General features: G+C 31.8%; 1 protein-coding gene across 1 annotated transcript in view; it reads left to right on the top strand.

Annotated features, from left to right (window-relative positions):
* The window catches only part of COL11A1 (collagen, type XI, alpha 1), a 221,557-nt gene that overhangs the window by 84,833 nt on the left and 119,810 nt on the right, over positions 1-16,914 (top strand). Inside the window, exons 15-27 of the mRNA XM_012654837.1 lie at positions 2,062-2,115; positions 2,234-2,287; positions 2,451-2,504; positions 3,690-3,743; positions 3,869-3,913; positions 5,092-5,145; positions 5,577-5,621; positions 5,868-5,921; positions 6,395-6,439; positions 10,613-10,666; positions 11,829-11,873; positions 13,036-13,089; positions 13,178-13,222. Coding sequence (XP_012510291.1) covers positions 2,062-2,115; positions 2,234-2,287; positions 2,451-2,504; positions 3,690-3,743; positions 3,869-3,913; positions 5,092-5,145; positions 5,577-5,621; positions 5,868-5,921; positions 6,395-6,439; positions 10,613-10,666; positions 11,829-11,873; positions 13,036-13,089; positions 13,178-13,222 — 657 coding nt within the window. The remainder of the gene's footprint in view (positions 1-2,061; positions 2,116-2,233; positions 2,288-2,450; positions 2,505-3,689; positions 3,744-3,868; positions 3,914-5,091; positions 5,146-5,576; positions 5,622-5,867; positions 5,922-6,394; positions 6,440-10,612; positions 10,667-11,828; positions 11,874-13,035; positions 13,090-13,177; positions 13,223-16,914) is intronic.

Here is a 16,914-nt window from a genome sequence, read left to right as displayed (position 1 = left end):
ATATATGTTCTTTATAACCACCACACCAATCATCAGTAGTCATATCTCTGCAGTCATATCTTCCCAGCCCCTAACACCTGGCAACCATTGATCCATTCTTTATTACTACAGTTTTGTCTTTTGGAGAATACCATAAAAAGAACATCATACATTATGTAATTTTTCCAGACTGGCTTCTTTGACACAGCACAGTGCCTTTCAGATTCATCACAGTTGATGAGTGCATCTATAGAGCTTTCTTTTTTGTTGCTGAGTAGTATTCTATTGTATGTATGCACCACGATTTATTTTGAAACGAAAGATATCCAGAGGAAACTGATAAAGGTATTTGGGTGATGTGGGATGTGGCAGCCTTATTTTTATGCTTGATTAACATTAGTATAAAAGGATGGAAAGCATTTGCAGGTTAACTGGGAATTGCATAAAAATATTGAAATTACACTACCTGAAAATCTAGGGAGCTTATTATTTTGCAAAGTTCGTGAACTTTTTGATCAAATTCTTTGCTTTATAATACAGCTGAAACTGAAAACATGCTGTAGTTTTCTTGGATTTTGCAGTTTTTCCTAACTCCCTAAATGCAAAGAAAGAGATGTAATATCAAATGAAGAATTATTTTCATTAAAAATTAAAAATATTTGTCCTGTTATCGTTTCCCCTTGCTTTCTAATTAGAATTCAGGATAGAGTCTTCTCACTATAATAATTTTTTTAAAAGCTATACTCTTGACTGGGTGCGGTGGCTCATGCCTGAAATCCTAGCACTCTGAGAGGCCGAGGCAGAAGGATCGCTTGAGGTCAGAAGTTCAAGACTAGCCTGAGCAAGAACGAGACGCCCATCTCTACTAAAAATAGAAAAAATTAGCTGGGCATGGTGGTGTATACCTGTAGTCCCAGCTCCTGAGGCTGAGGCAAGAGGAACACTTGAGTCCAGGAGTTTGAGGTTGCTGTGAGCTAGGCTGATGCCACGGCACTCTAGCCCAGCAACAGAGTGAGACTCTGTCTCAAAAAAAAAATAAATAAATAAAAAATAAAAGCTATATGCTTTAACCTGTAATTACTAGACAATCCTTATTTTTTATTTCTAGAATGAATAGATTATGGTGATCATAAAAATAATCTATATTTTCAAATGTGGGTTTCATTTTTCTGCTATGCTCACTATATGCATATTGTTTAAATTAACTTTAAAAGGGGTATATAGTTAGTTAAATGTGAAGGCATATATATTAATAATATTTATACTGGAACTACATTTGGTCTATTATTAGCTGTGTAATTTTATTTTAAAACATGTATTTTGATCCCCACATAAGGTGTATTTTGATACATTGTGTTGTACTACTACTGAAGACAAAAATAATGCATTGAGAATTTTTAACCTTCAATATGATATAGCATGGTGCCAGTCAATATTTGCTTTAGGGATTGATGAGTTATCCCCCAGCATTTTGTAGATGACAGAAGAAACATATACCAGGCACTGTGCTAAATTGTAGGTGTATAATGGGAAAAAAACAGATTTAGTTGAAGACTGTAGCAGTTAACAATCTAATGGAATTGAGATATAAGAAAAAACAATTGCAATCCAACATGGATAAGTGCAATGAAAGAAGAAGTATCAAGGAGAGAATATCCAGAAAATGAAGAAAAAGGTGAAGGAAAGGGGATTGGAAAGAGAAGAGAAATGGGATGGATGGTTAAGAGTGTGTTCTGTCAAGGAAAATATAAAACCCCAAGGTTTTGAGAATAAAATGAGTAATTGAGGATATTTTTAACGTTTAATATACCCCATTATGATTTTTGTTTAAACACAATCACATGTCTACATATGAACTCGATAGGTAATATGGTCTTTCTTTATAAGAAGCCATTTAGAAAAATTGATGTCTTTTTTCTGCTTTACCTGAACTTTTATGCAAAAATAATTTCCGATGTTTAAATCATTAAGGGGAAGTTAAGAAGATATTAATAACATTTTCCAAAACCAGCTCTCTTAATGTCATTGAATTTGTAAATTAAGAAATCTGTAATATGATTTCATTATGATTTTTTGATATAGGGCCCTCGAGGTGTCCAGGGTCCTCCTGGTCCGACAGGAAAACCTGGAAAAAGGGTATGGCTTATTTTCATTGTGTATTTTGAGAGCATCCGCAATGATCAATTATTTTGTTGTCTTTTACTCTCTGCTGGTAAGAATCCCTTTTGTTTAATGAAGTTCTTGGCATTATCAGGGCCGTCCAGGTGCAGATGGAGGAAGAGGAATGCCAGGAGAACCTGGGGCAAAGGTCAGGAGCTCATATATTTTCATATTCAGATTTTTTATGTCAGTTCACCCTGGAAAATTTTATATTTTACAATAAAATTTCTGGATATGAAAGAATACATCGCCTTCAAATTACAGTACATATCTAGACTGGGCATGTGATGATGATGATTATGGTTTTACAGGGAGATCGAGGATTTGATGGACTTCCAGGTCTGCCAGGTGACAAAGGTCACAGGGTAAGATACATCTATTACTTTTTATCCAGAGATATTAATAATTAGGATGTTATGAAATATTTTAAAATTGCTACACTTGAGGAAATCAGAAGAAGAAGAATATTAATTTGTACATATGTGGATCCATTTAGTAAATTATAATATCTGACAGATACTTGGAGAAGGATAGGTAAAATTACACATTGCCATCAATGTAAGTTCTTTGATTATTTTTAGAACACTAAAATACTCCTTGTACACAAACATAAATTGAGGTGGAATCTTTATGTACATGTATGTGAAAAATATCACATTAATAGAAGAGCAACTGTAGATATTTAATTTTACTCTAGTTTTTTGATAATTGTCTTAATTTGCCTTTTACATTTTGTCTGTGGAAATATACTCAAAAGAAAACATCTGTAGGCAGTCTGTCATTAATGTAATAATATACCGGGCACTATATAATTTCTTTTTGATGATATGAGCTTTCAGTCCAATGCCAGAGCTTATAATTTGCTAAGACTAAACAAAGCGCCATGCTGAATAGCAGTCCAGTAGATATATTTAGTGGGGAATTAAAGAGACAATTTCTCAAAGAAAGATCAGCTTTGGATCTTCACTGCTTTTTTTATCAGAAGTTAAGAATGAAGTTAAGACAAACTTCAAGTAAATTGGAGAAGAAAAAAAGGGAAAAAGAAAAGAGAACTCTATGAATGTTTAGCCAAATATCTAGTGTATGCGTAACACATGTCAAGATTAATATATAATTTTGTCTTTTTTAAAAATTCCAAAATTCCTTTAGTACTTAAGAGTTGTGCCGATTTAATATAATTTACTTAGAAGTAGAAAATATTTAAGTTAAAATCACCAAAGTGTTCCCATGTTTAAAACAATTTTTAGAAAAATAATTTCTAAATGGTTTAGCTTGTAATAACTAAATGTCTGAAAATTATTTTAGGTATTTATTTTATGTAAACTTTTTGCATTGAAAATTGAGGGAATATTTTTCCTAGCGTGTTAATATGTAAACCCAGTTAAAGTTGTGAAATTATAATTAATCTGTGAAGTGTTCTGAGGCAAGCAAATAAAACATAAGTTTTTCTTGCCAAATGCCCTGTTATATTTGGTTAGGGTGGCTACCTGATGGACTTGTCAACATTTTGCTTATTTCATATGCTAATCATATTCATATTTATTTAACAGGGTGAACGAGGTCCCCAAGGTCCTCCAGGTCCTCCTGGTGATGATGGAATGAGGGTATATTAAGACTTTTTTCCATTTTTTAAATAAATATTTAAAATTAAAACATAAGAGGACAAAATCATGTTGAAATGATACATTGTCTAAATGCTCTACCCTCTTGTTCATTTTGTCAATGACAGGGAGAAGATGGAGAAATAGGACCAAGGGGTCTTCCAGGTGAAGCTGTAAGCAACTTTCTTTGTTTCTCTTTAAGTAACAATATTTCTGTTTTTGAGTAATAGTGTCTGGTATCACACATATAAAAGCAATAATAAACTCAGGTAAATATCACAGTTTTACCTAAGCTAACCAGATAATTGTCATGTAAAAAAATATATAGAGAACTCCTCTTTTGTCATAGAGAAAAATCTTAGAAAATTGAGAGAAAAATGTGGAATGTAACATCTTTAATTAAAAATGTTACATGCCAAAAATAGTTAACTTTCCTAGTTTTTGTGGCTGTTTCTTTGTTTTGTTTCTTTTTTTTTGTTTTCTATCATCAATAGGTCATAACATATTTTATGTATTTAGGATAAATGAATATCATCACCAGAAGAAACAAAAGAATGAGGCACTTAGTATATACCGAATTATATTATTTTTCTCCACTGAATATTATAAATGAGGAAACTGAACTGGGAAGGTTTACTCAAAGCTAGCTAACAAAAGAACTAGGTTAGAAACGGACCTTCTAATTTCAGTCTCAATTTGCCACATCCTAGAGCCTGTCAGGTCAAATAAGTTCAAGCAAATGGGAGAGACAGTAAATTATTGTATTGATTTTTCTAAAGAAGTTAAAGAAGGTAAACAGGTGGAGGAGGGGGAATAAAAAGGAGGAGAGAGGATGGTAAATAGTAATAATTTAAGAAATCTTCTCTCAAGAATGCTTTCTTTAATCTGCATATGTAGTTATCCAGCTGTCTGTTTCTATACCTCAATGAATGCTATGTCAAGATGGAATTTGCCTAAATGTAAAATAAATGAGATTCCAGGTTATTCTATTTGTATTGTCTATCTGACTGAATACTAAGATTCAGGGTTGTCATTCAAAAGTGCCTTATTTAAAGTATTAAACTATTTCCTATTTTAAACATTTCCTTGGTGCTGCATATGTAAATTTATAGACTAAAAGATACATAGTTTATGTACTGAAGACTCACTGTTATCCATTTTGGCTTTTGGATCAGTATAAACACTACATATTTACATTTCATAAACAGGGCATTTTAAATATCACTTTCAGAGTGTTAAGAGAAGATATACAAATATTTTTACTCCAAACATTACCTTAGAATTTCTTCAGAGGAAAAGACATGTTTTTGAGGCTATTTCTTATGAAGACGTCCTCTCTTGTTCCTCTTAGGGTCCACGAGGTTTGCTGGGACCAAGGGGTACTCCAGGACCACCAGGGCAGCCTGTATGTATTGCTAAAGACATTCAGGATTTTCTAGGGAAAACCTGTTGCCAAACTCTTTAAAGCTGATGGGTCATTAAAGTTCTCAGTCGACAGCCAAGAGTTTACCACCTAGTTATATTCTAAGATATAATGATGCTGCATAACTGATCATTCTTTCCCACATTTGTGTTTTTTTTTTTCTCTTGGTTATCTATCTTACTGTTTGCATGTTAAATCTCCAGCATGCAGTGGGAAATGTTGCTAGATTGTCTCCAAGGTGGACATGGATAGCAGAGGATAGGTCTTGCTATTTTCATGTTTCCATTAAATCCTAAAATACTTTTTAGTCATCTTAGGCTAGTGGGTGTCATGCTATTAGATTAGTCTTTTTGATTTTCTGTTTTAGCATCTAAATTTATAAACAACCATACATACTATTTTCTTCATTGAAGGGCATGGCCGGTATAGATGGCCCCCCAGGACCAAAAGGGAACATGGTATGTAGCAAATGTCCATAACATAATTCATCTTTGAATCTGAGGACTAACAAACCATGATGCTAAATCTAAAGATTTCTTACATTTTGGTAAATATATTAATTACTGCTAGCATTAATATTTTGCAATATTTTCCAAATTCCTTTGAGGGAAAACTGGTTTGGGGGCTATTTCCCAATTGAGAAGAAAAAAAACATATTTTGTGAACTAGCCCTATTAAAGACTCTTTATATTTTTCTGTGGTAGGGTCCCCAAGGGGAGCCTGGACCTCCAGGTCAGCAAGGAAACCCAGGACCTCAAGTAAGTCTAAGCCATTGGAGCTCCTTTCAAATTATGGGGGTAAAATGGTTATCTATTCAAAAGAAAATTGACAGCCTCAAAATTTTCTGTGTATGGATAACAATGTTTAAAATGTGACCATAGGAAGATATATTTTTTCCTTTTTTTTTTTTTTTTTTTTTAATTTGAGCAAACTTACAGAAGCTTCTTTTTTTTCCAAGAGAAAAATGAGTCATTTAGTGTTTAGGGAATGCTAGGACAAGTAGCCACATCTGCAGGAGAGCTCTGAATAGCATCATGTTGCAGTGCCTTTGCAAAAAGAGTAGCTTGTGTAAAACTCCTCATAGTATTCCAAAACTCCTTGGGGAGTTGGGGGATATATATAGAGTTTTATAATTCATGTCACATGCAATAGAGAGCTAATAATTTACTATTTTAAAAGTGTATTCTTCTGATGTGATTCCTGACATATGAAATAAATTCTTTTAAAATAGGGTCTTCCTGGTCCGCAAGGTCCCATTGGTCCCCCTGGTGAAAAAGTAAGTTACTCTGTTTTTCTAGTAATGCCTGATAAACAAGTCTGGGGTTAACAACGTTAGGCAGGTGTAAGGCCTGCCTTCTATTTCTGTTAAGATATCTAGATGGCTCAGCACATAAAGAATTAATCTGGAGTTAAACCATATGAGTATAGTGTTGGGAGAATTCATTCATACATTTTTAAACTGTGAGTGATAAAATTTCAGAGTTACCATTTGGACAGCTTCCAAATGTGACATTCTCAGCTATATTAATTTCAAAAACATCCTGGTATGAGTGGATGTTTTGTCTTTATTTTGGTTCTCTTTTCTTTCTCGTTATTTGAAAAACGTAATTAGGTTTGCTTGTGACAAAGGGTTCATAGCAAGATCTGATTAAGGGAAAATTGTGAGGTTGTCATTGTCACCATTTCTCATGTATGAATGACAAATGATGTTCTTGTTAATAACTCAATGTCTGGCTCAAAACAGGAATAAATCTTTAATTAAAGAGATGTCTTTTTCCCTGATCTCCTCTGCCAAATTCTTTGAGTAATATATTGTTTCCTGTAGTTACAGCACAATTAGTAGCTGGCTCTTTCTAACACATTTTTTTCCCTTATTTTTGTTGATTTCTATGAACATCAATTCTTTAAAAAACATTAACAGCTTTATTGTGGTATAATTTATATGCTGTAAAATTTCATTTGCTTTAAAAGCACAGGTCAATGACTTTTAGTAAATTTACAAAGCTGTGCCACAATCTAACTCAGACTATTCATGCCACTCCAGAAGAATATTTGTATCAATTCACAGTCCCCTTTTCCACCCCCAGATGTAGACACCTGATCTACTTTCTGTCCCTATGGATTTGCCTTTTCTGAATGTTTCATATGAATGAAATATATGAATGAATTTAATACACAGTTTTAATCATATAAATGAATAAAGTAAGTGACCTTTATATCTGATTTCCTTTTTTGGCATAATGTTTTTGAGGTTTATCCATGTTGTAGTATACATATATCAGTATTTTGCTCCTTTTTATTGCCTAATACTGTTCTCTTGACTGGATATGCCAGGTTCTGTTTACTTATTCAGTAGTTAATAGCACATGGGTAGTTTATACTTTTTAGCTATGGTCCACAAAATAGTATGGCTGTTAATATTTGCATTCTAGTCTTTGTGTAGATCTGCTTTCTTTTCCTTTTGGTATATACTTAGAAGTAGAATTCCTGGGTCAGATGGTAAACTTATGTTTAAAATTTAAGAAGTTTCCAAAATTGTTTTTCAAAGATTTTGCACCATTTTTTCCTTGCTATCAGCAATGTGTGAGGGTACTAGTTTCTCCACATCTTCACTAATAACTTGTTGTGGTCTGATTTTTTGATCATGTCAATTCTTCTTGGTGTGAAATGGTATCTCATTGTGGTTATGATTTGTATTTCCCTATGATCACTAGTGATTTGAACATCTTTCCATTTCTATAACCTCCGTGGTAAAATATTTATTCATATCCTTTGGTAATATTCTAATAATATCTTATTACTGAGTTGTAAGAGTTAATATACCAGATTTAATGCTCATTAAAGTACCCTTTTCTGGGATGTTTTCTGTGTAGTTGCAGATGTTTGGTTCTAAATAAAGGTGGTTTTAAATCTTTGCTTTAGATCAAAGATGTTAATCTGGACCAATTTAATATTTTAGATTAGCTCACCATAAGCGTGCTATATTTATTATAAATTGTACTTGAAACATGCACTTATTAAAATTTTTACCATGATTTTGTCATATATGCACTGGATTATTAAGAAGAATTTGCTCTAGGGAAAATTGTTATATTTCAATTCCCTTTGCTGAGCCAGAGGTAAAATATAGGATCTGATTCACAGCACTTAATGGTGGTAAGAAGAGAGCTGTCCTAAGTATATACTGCTTCTGTCTCTGATCTGAACATTTTAAGCTTGTAGGTTCAGAGACAATCTCTTTCCATCAAAAATATAAAGCAACTCAAGAACATGAGGGAAACATCTTTTAATTATAATGCATCTATAGTATATATTTTGTATTGCATCTGTATTAAAATGTAAAAATGGTTACTTTTATATTTTTATGATAATCTGTGATCTATTTATCCTAGCTCAACAATCCTGTCTCCCAAGACTTGGGGAACAGTAATTTTTAAAAATTATATAATGATGTAAAACTAACATTTAAACATAATTTAACTAATTTCATATATTTTTAATATTCAAAAACTTTTATGGATTTTGTCCTAAGTTATAGCCTGTGCTTTTGTTATATTTGTGATAAAATATTTCATAAAGTTTAAGTTAATGAACGAAAATGGATACAACTATTTGTTTTTTTCTGAATCTAGTGCATATGTGACAAAATCATTGTTTATTTTATTTTAAAAATAAATATACTGAATATTTCCTGTTATTTATTAGTTCAAAATTTATATCATTCATATATTAATTGCTTTATAGGAAACAAATGATGTTGTATAACTCTATGAGCCCAGTATGAAACACCATGGCACAGAATAAATACTAGTTAAGGAAGGGGATTTGAAGACACGGGTGCAGACCTGGGTTCGTTCAGATTGCAACACTGTCCCATATTGACATTGCTTAGTTTACCTAAACTCTTAGATGATAATGTTTCAAGAAACTCTTTGAGAATGTAGATAATATACATAAATTGTTTATCATAGTGCATAGATGCATTCAATGATTTCTACTATTTTGTTAAAATCTAAAAACTATGACATTCATTCAATTTTATTCCTCCCTTTCCATGGAAACAGCAAGCAGTCAAGAAAGCAGACAAACCATTCTGTTGTCATGAACTTCTGTTCTAAAAGAGATAATTGATTTTAATTTGACTTAAAAATCATGTTATAGTATAAAAGTTTTAATATTTCTTGTCTACCTTCAAATATATAACACAAAAAAATTTGTGTAGTATTTCCCACAAGGTTATTGCCATAAAAATATCACATCTGCTGATAATAATGATTAATGTAATAGTTCTTTGTGCATTGCATTTTGTTTTGAAGAAATAAATCCATTGTCTTGAGAACAAAAAGTAATATAAGTGACAGGCACAATGATGCCATCAAAAACTTAATGTTGTATAATAATTATTATAGTGTTAAGTTACTTGACTGAATATGACTTTGCAGACTGGTGAAGAAGATTGAAATTTTTAAGTTCTTTAAATGAAATATAATTAATTTCAGTTATAAATCTGAATTGTTCAATTTAAAATTTACCTTTAAGGGTTTTTGCTTGTTTGTTTTATACTGATGTAATTGAAGTTTTCTTGTAAAATTCTGTAATATTAGCCAAGGCAAATACAATGCTTATCCTAAATACTCTCTGAGAATGGAAAAACCTTAAACCATGCCCAGCATTTATGGTTGCTGATGTATTCTTGCCTTTTCTATTGTTTCAAAATACTGGCTAATAACTTGACCAGTAAACAATAATGCTTTTGGTGTTGAGGAACTGATAAAGTTAATATTCTCAGCAAACTGCCTACTTTTCTCCCAAGAAAGGGTCTTCTTCTTGAAATGGTATTTCTTACCATAGTCCAAAGTTAGCACTGGGAAAGGTAAATGAGATTTGAAATCTTCTGTGGTTAAACACGGATTGGAGTGATCTGCTGAATCGGTACTTTGTTATTATTTGTTGGTTGCATATTAGGAAACGTTCTTTTAACATCCAAATAGATTTATTTTTCTTCATGTCCTATGAATAACTATCACACTGTAATACATTTCTTAAATCACTGTTACTATAATTTTTTAAATTTGCACTTATTTATATTATTGATAAAATATCCAGTGATTACCTCTTCGATGATATAAATCAATGGATTTCTGAGGTATATTGTTTCTTGTTTATTCTCTAAGCTCTAGTCTATTGTGATATTCAAAAACTAATTTAAAAAAGATGCATTTATGACTACTAAGCAGACTAAAAAGACATATTTTTGGCATGTTAAATTTGGTTTTCAATTATTTTTATATACCAATTCTTCCGCATAACATGTTAAAATATAAGTCTTTGTCGCTTATAAATAGAAGTTAGTGACTCAAGAATTTTATTAGCAGTGTATGTACAAACCAGAATTTTTCATTATTTTCATTTTTTTCCAATAAAATGTTCTCTTTCTCTATTTGATAAGGGACCACAAGGAAAACCAGGGCTTGGTGGGCTTCCTGGTGCCGATGGGCCTCCTGTAAGTAACAGCTACCTGATTATTAAAATGTCTAAACGTTATCTTCAAAAATAGATTTTTACCTGTTTTAGAAATGAATGTATGAAGTTAGTAGTGAAAACAAATTGAGCCAATAATTAAACAATGATCTCTCTAAAATACCATTACATCACTTCCATATTGCAGATTCTTTAACGAGCTCACAGTCGCCTTTGCGTAAACTCAGTCTGGCATTCTGGCCAGAACCTTTCCAAAATTTCATATTTTCCTACTCCCTCATGAACAAATAGCTACAGGAAAATAGGTCCAATCACATTTTCTCAGCATGCTGGAAGTTTTCTGTCACTATACCTTTCCATATGTCTATTTTTTCTATAGAAATCCCAACTCCAACCTCTTCTCCTTTCCAAAGTACCTGTTTTCTTTCTAAGAGTGAAGTGCCTTACCGTTAATAAATTTCCTCAGACATCTTCCATGAAAATTCCTCAGCCTTTCCTCCTTTTCTGGAAATATAGCAACATTTATTATTTCCCCTGACATAGTAATAAATAATATAATTATGTAATCTCTACAGTTGTTATTTTAAAAAATTGTGATTTGTGGATTTCTTTTCTCTTCAAACTACTTATTTTTGAGAGCTAGGATACAAAATTTCTCACTTTACCTCTACTCATTATTGAGTATAATTGTAGTAGCTGTAAATTTTTATTTACTGAACCTCAGTAAGTTGATTATTAATGCTATTAGTATTTATGATCTTGCTATATTTTCAGATGTCCCATACACATGCCTTAGTTGCTTTTTGAAGGTGTATGCAAAATAATTTGATCAATATGCAAAACATGAGAGGAATTAATTACCATTATGTAAGACTCTAATTGAGACAGATTGAATTGTTAATGCATGGTATATATTGTTTTATGTACCTCTCCAAGCCTTCTCAAATGCATTATGAATTTGATGAAACATACATCCATCAAATATAAGCTTGTTATGTATGCTTCCAAATACCACAGTTTTCAATATTATTTTAAGCCATATATACTGATGCCCAAGTGTTCAATAATTTTTGAAACTTAAAGAGTAAGATCTAAATAGACTTAAAACAAAAGGAACCATTTCATAGTTTTATCAAATACCATTAATATTGCATCTGATCAGTATATATTTTTGGTAAATATAGGGTCATCCTGGAAAAGAAGGCCAGTCTGGAGAAAAGGGTGCTCTGGTAGGTTCCAAAGTATCCATTTCAATGTCCTGTCAATTTATCTTTAAGAGGAAGTTGCCTTAATCTGGTCATCTCTATAATACATATATTCTTCTTTGATCACTTAGGGATGTATTAGAAAATAAACACCAGAAAATATTTTATCTCTACCTATATATATGTCTGCTTTCTAAAGAACTTATCTTAACATTGAAATAGGAATTGTTATATTTTTGGTATAATAAACACACGTGCCTTAGATGGATAACTTTTAATTTTGTATTAATAATTTTATAAATTAACTTGTGTTTTTTATTTTTTTTAAATATTCTCATGATCAGGAATAGATCCACATTCCATCTATATATTATACGTGGAGTAAATGATAACATCATATAACAGTGAAATTGGACAAGAATTATCAAATATCATTAAACTGCTTAGATAATTTTATTATTACTTATGACTTTCTGGTATCCTTTAGCTGAGAGGCTATTACATTTAAGAACAATAGTTTTGAAAATATCTAAGTGAAATATAATAAAAGCATATTCAATGTTAGGGTGACTTTGGATGACAGTGGTGGGGCTAGGATCATTTTTGTTAGAGTTGTTAGTTTAGGATTTGTTTAATATAGCATTAAAAGTCTCAGCATTACTGCAGAAATTGTAAATTCTATTTTATATAATGTTTCCTTTAGGGAGTCTAGAGAAATAAAGCCAGCTCTGGAAAATATATATAATTTTGATCATATTCTTGATGATGTGAATTCTACAAATTTATACAAATTTTCTGTTAGAAACTATTGATCCTGTTGGTTAATCAATAACTGTCTACTGTAGACATTGAGCATAGCATATTTTTTCAGGTTAAAACCTTAATTATAAATTATCTAATTGTTTACATTATTTTACATACTTATAATATTTGTCTTAGACCATTTAAATATCTATTTTTAGCATAAATATATGATTTAATAAGTTTGGAGTGGATAGTGCCAGTCACATGGTTTATTCATCGTAGCTGATTTTAGAAACAAAGGAAAAACTACCCAAGAAATCTTTACCAAGTATTATAGTAGAAAAATACCATATTTTTGTTGATTATTTGCTAAAATTAAGGTACATTAATTAGTAGCTCTTTCAGCATGTGAGATGTTTAAGTCGCAATGAATCTTTTTCAGGGTCCTCCTGGCCCACAGGGTCCTATTGGCTACCCTGGCCCCCGGGGAGTAAAGGTAATTGTTAAATTGTTTTAAATTGTTAAATTATTTACTTTTAATGTGAAATGTTATAGTTATTTAATACTTCTAATTTATTCCATAGGGAGCAGATGGTGTCAGAGGTCTCAAGGGATCTAAAGGTGAAAAGGTAAAATATAATTGTTTAGGTGATTTACTTTTTGTGTATCTATTATACCAAAATTTAAATTTATTCAACAGATATTTCATTTTTCAAATATATGGAGTGATCACTTTCATACTACACAATGCTAATCTAATTTTGAACCTTGTATTCTGGAAACTGAAAAACTTTAAAAAACACAATGTCTTGTATTCTGAGGTAAACACTAAATTATAAAATAGAAGCTAAAGTATATTATAAACAGAATTAGTCCTGCATACCTACCGCTCCCCACCCTCCTTTTTTTTTTAACATTTGTTCAACTTTTATAAATCACAGAATTGACCTTATGAATGGATTTGCTACAGGGTTTGGACATTATCCAGTTAGATGCATAACAGAGGAATGTTTATTCCTTTTTTCTCTGCAAAATTTATAAACAGAAATGCAACGCATAACATGACGGTTAGAAATACTAGCCTAAACCAACTGGGGAAAGAAGAAGTCTTCCTATGTGATGTTACACATAAGGCAAAAGTATTAATAAGAGGGAGATAAAATTGGAGATATATGAAAGAATGTATTTAAGACTATGAATGAATAGGGCATTTCTAATTTAATTAGCTTTGTCCAAAACACATGAAATTCAGGTTTTTTTTTTTAGGTAAATGTTTAATATGAGTTTAGAGGCCCAAATCCTTCAAATATTGTGTAAAATGCAAAGAGAATGGCATTACTAAGAATCAGTATTGGATTAATTCTTACTACAAAATGACATTACAAAATTTAAAACGACACATAGGTTTATAGTATGGATGTTAGTAGATTTGGTGAAATATATATATATATATATACACACACACACATATATATATACTTGAATAGTAATTTTATTCTTATTGTTAATATGATTAATATTTATATCAAGGACGGTCATTTATTTTCATAGTTATAATGCTATGAAAAGCCCCTTGTTTAGATTTAGTAACAATAGGGAATGGATAACAAGAAGGGATGGATTTATTATATCCATTATAATTTGTTTATCTGAAAAAAAACTACTGGGATACACTTAAGGTATACAACTATTTTGTCAGTTTTACTATATGAAAAATGTTATGCATTTTATATTACCTCATCTATTTTATGATAATCTCAATTCATATGGTTATTGTATTAATAGACAAACTTCATAATATCAGTCGGCCCTCTGTATCTGTGGGTTTTGTACCCATGGATTAAACTAACTGCAGATCAAAAATATTTGAAAACAATAAAATAAAAAAAATTACAATACAATAAAAATAATACAAATAAAAAACAAAACTGTATAACACCTATTTATATAAAATTTAAATTGTATTAGGTATTTATTACATGTAATCTAGCGATGATTTAAAGCATGCAGAAGGATGTAACTAGGTTACACACAAATACTATGCCATTTTATATTGGGAGCTTGAGCATCCACAGCTTTTGGTAATTGCAGGTGGTCCTGGAATCAGTCACCCCTCCAGGATACCAAGGGAGGCCTGGTAGTGTCTTTACTGAGTTGACAACTGAGCACAGTGGTGATTCAGGCAGGGTTTAACGTCGAATTTGTAGGTTGCCTGCACTAAAAAATACTGTCTTAGTTTAGAATTTTTTTACTTAATACATTTAAGTATCAATTAAATTTTTTCTCTGGAATTAGTGCCCACCAAGGAGTTTTAGCGGGGCAGGAACAGTGTTTAAAACAAAGGTGTTTAATTGTGGTGTGGTTGTGAGGGATAGTTGCAAAGGAACAGAGGTAAATAAAATTACAGATGATGAGACATACGTGAGGAGAAGCACACAGGAAAAAAATAAATATATATTGCTTGTATGTAGGAAAACATCTTGAGATTATCGATTTCGGTATGTATGGTCTCAGAAGAAACAAGTACATATAGAGGAAAATAACTAAAATTTTAAATTGAGAGTCAAAACCTCTAGGTTCTCATACTAACTAGACACGTAAAATGAGAAATTACATTCTCTGAGCCTCATTTTAAGTCTGTAAAATGAAGAGATGTCCTTAGAATATCTCCAGGGTATTTTTCAGCTATACCTTCTTTTCTATCCAGTATACCAACAAGTACTCAATTGCATCATATTACAGAATACAGTTTGGATCTCCAAATTACAGATTTAGAGAAATTCTATACAAATATTAATGGAAATTTTTTAATGGTAAGAATCTTCCCTATTTTCAAACTCTGTGAAAGTTCAAGTCCTGATGAATTCTCAATTAACATTATTTATTTTGTTTTTCTGAGTATGCAAGATAAATGATTATTTATCTCATAAGAGAAGGAAGTCAAATTTTTTAAAAATATACAATGATGTTAGTGTTAACTAACAGTGAAAAAGTAAGCCAGTACCCTATGCTTAAAATTTTCCATGTTTTAGCCTCAGATTTGTCCTTTAAACCTGGAGCAACACAGCCGGATAAACCAAATGGCATAGGTGAATTCTTCTTTTACACATCTTCTAAAACTATATTTCTTTCTTTTTTTAATCCTTCAGATTACTTCAGATCTGATACTTTTAGTATTGAGAATATCAATAACATGATATGTCACTTGTTAAAAAATGATATCTGTTGTAAGGATATATCTAATTTGAATCATTCAATTAATTTTTTAGATCATGAATATGTTGAAAAGAAAGACAAGACAGAAATAGCATCCTTTCCACTGAGTTCTCAAATAAATAAATAAGTAAAGAAATCTCTGTCTGAAACAATCCTGAAAACTCTTAGTGATTTTTAGACATAGAGTGCAGTATTCTTTAAACTAAACCTGGCAACTGTGTAATTACGTTTCTCTCTAGGGAGAAGGTAATGAAGACAATAGTCAATAGGAAGTAAGTGGTCATTTTCAGCTATTAAGCCTCTGCCATTGCCTAGTTGCATGCAGTACAGAGAGCATCTTGGCCCTTACAAGGACACTTTATGAGCAGAATATTGAAAACATCATGCTTTTCCCGTGAAGAAAAATTCTAGGCCTGTCAGAATTCTTTGAGTTAGATGAGATACCAGTTTGGATCCCTTTTTCCAGTTGAGGTCTCATATGTCCATAATTACCTGGTATTTTGTATTTTCTGGACTTTAACATACCTTGTCAAATTCACATTTAGGCATTTAGTAAACATTTATTGAACATGATAGTTATCGAAAGTAAAAAATGTATTAGGGACTGGAGACTCAAGGGTTAACTTGGTGTGATTCTTGTCTTCTACCATTTAGTAGAAGGACAGCAACCTATGATCTATAAATGCAGGATGGAATATTGTTGTAATAATAAATGTTTGATGGAGGCACACAAGATGGAGAGGTTAATTTTAGGAGGAAAAGATTGATGTCAGGGAAAACTTCATGGAAGAATTGTGAGCTGAGTCTTGAAAGAAGAGTAAAGTAGGCCAGGTGTGGTGGCTCACGCCTGTAATCCTAGCACTCTGGGAGGCTGAGGCAGGCAGATTGTTTGAGCTCAGGAGTTCGAGACCAGCCTGGGCAAAGAGCAAGACCTTGTCTCTACTGAAAAAATAGCAAGAAATCAGCTGGACAACTAAAAATATGTATATAAAAAATTAGCCGGGCATGGTGATGCATGCCTGTTGTCCCAGCTACTTGGGAGGCTGAGGCAGGAGGATCGCTTGAGCACAGGAGTTGGAGGTTGCTGTGAGTAAGGCTGATGCCA

The sequence above is a fragment of the Propithecus coquereli genome, unplaced genomic scaffold, assembly GCF_000956105.1.
Source record: "Propithecus coquereli isolate 6110/MARCELLA unplaced genomic scaffold, Pcoq_1.0 Scaffold45, whole genome shotgun sequence".
In the NCBI taxonomy this organism is placed as follows: domain Eukaryota; kingdom Metazoa; phylum Chordata; class Mammalia; order Primates; family Indriidae; genus Propithecus; species Propithecus coquereli.
This window is presented reverse-complemented; position numbering and strand designations above follow the sequence as displayed.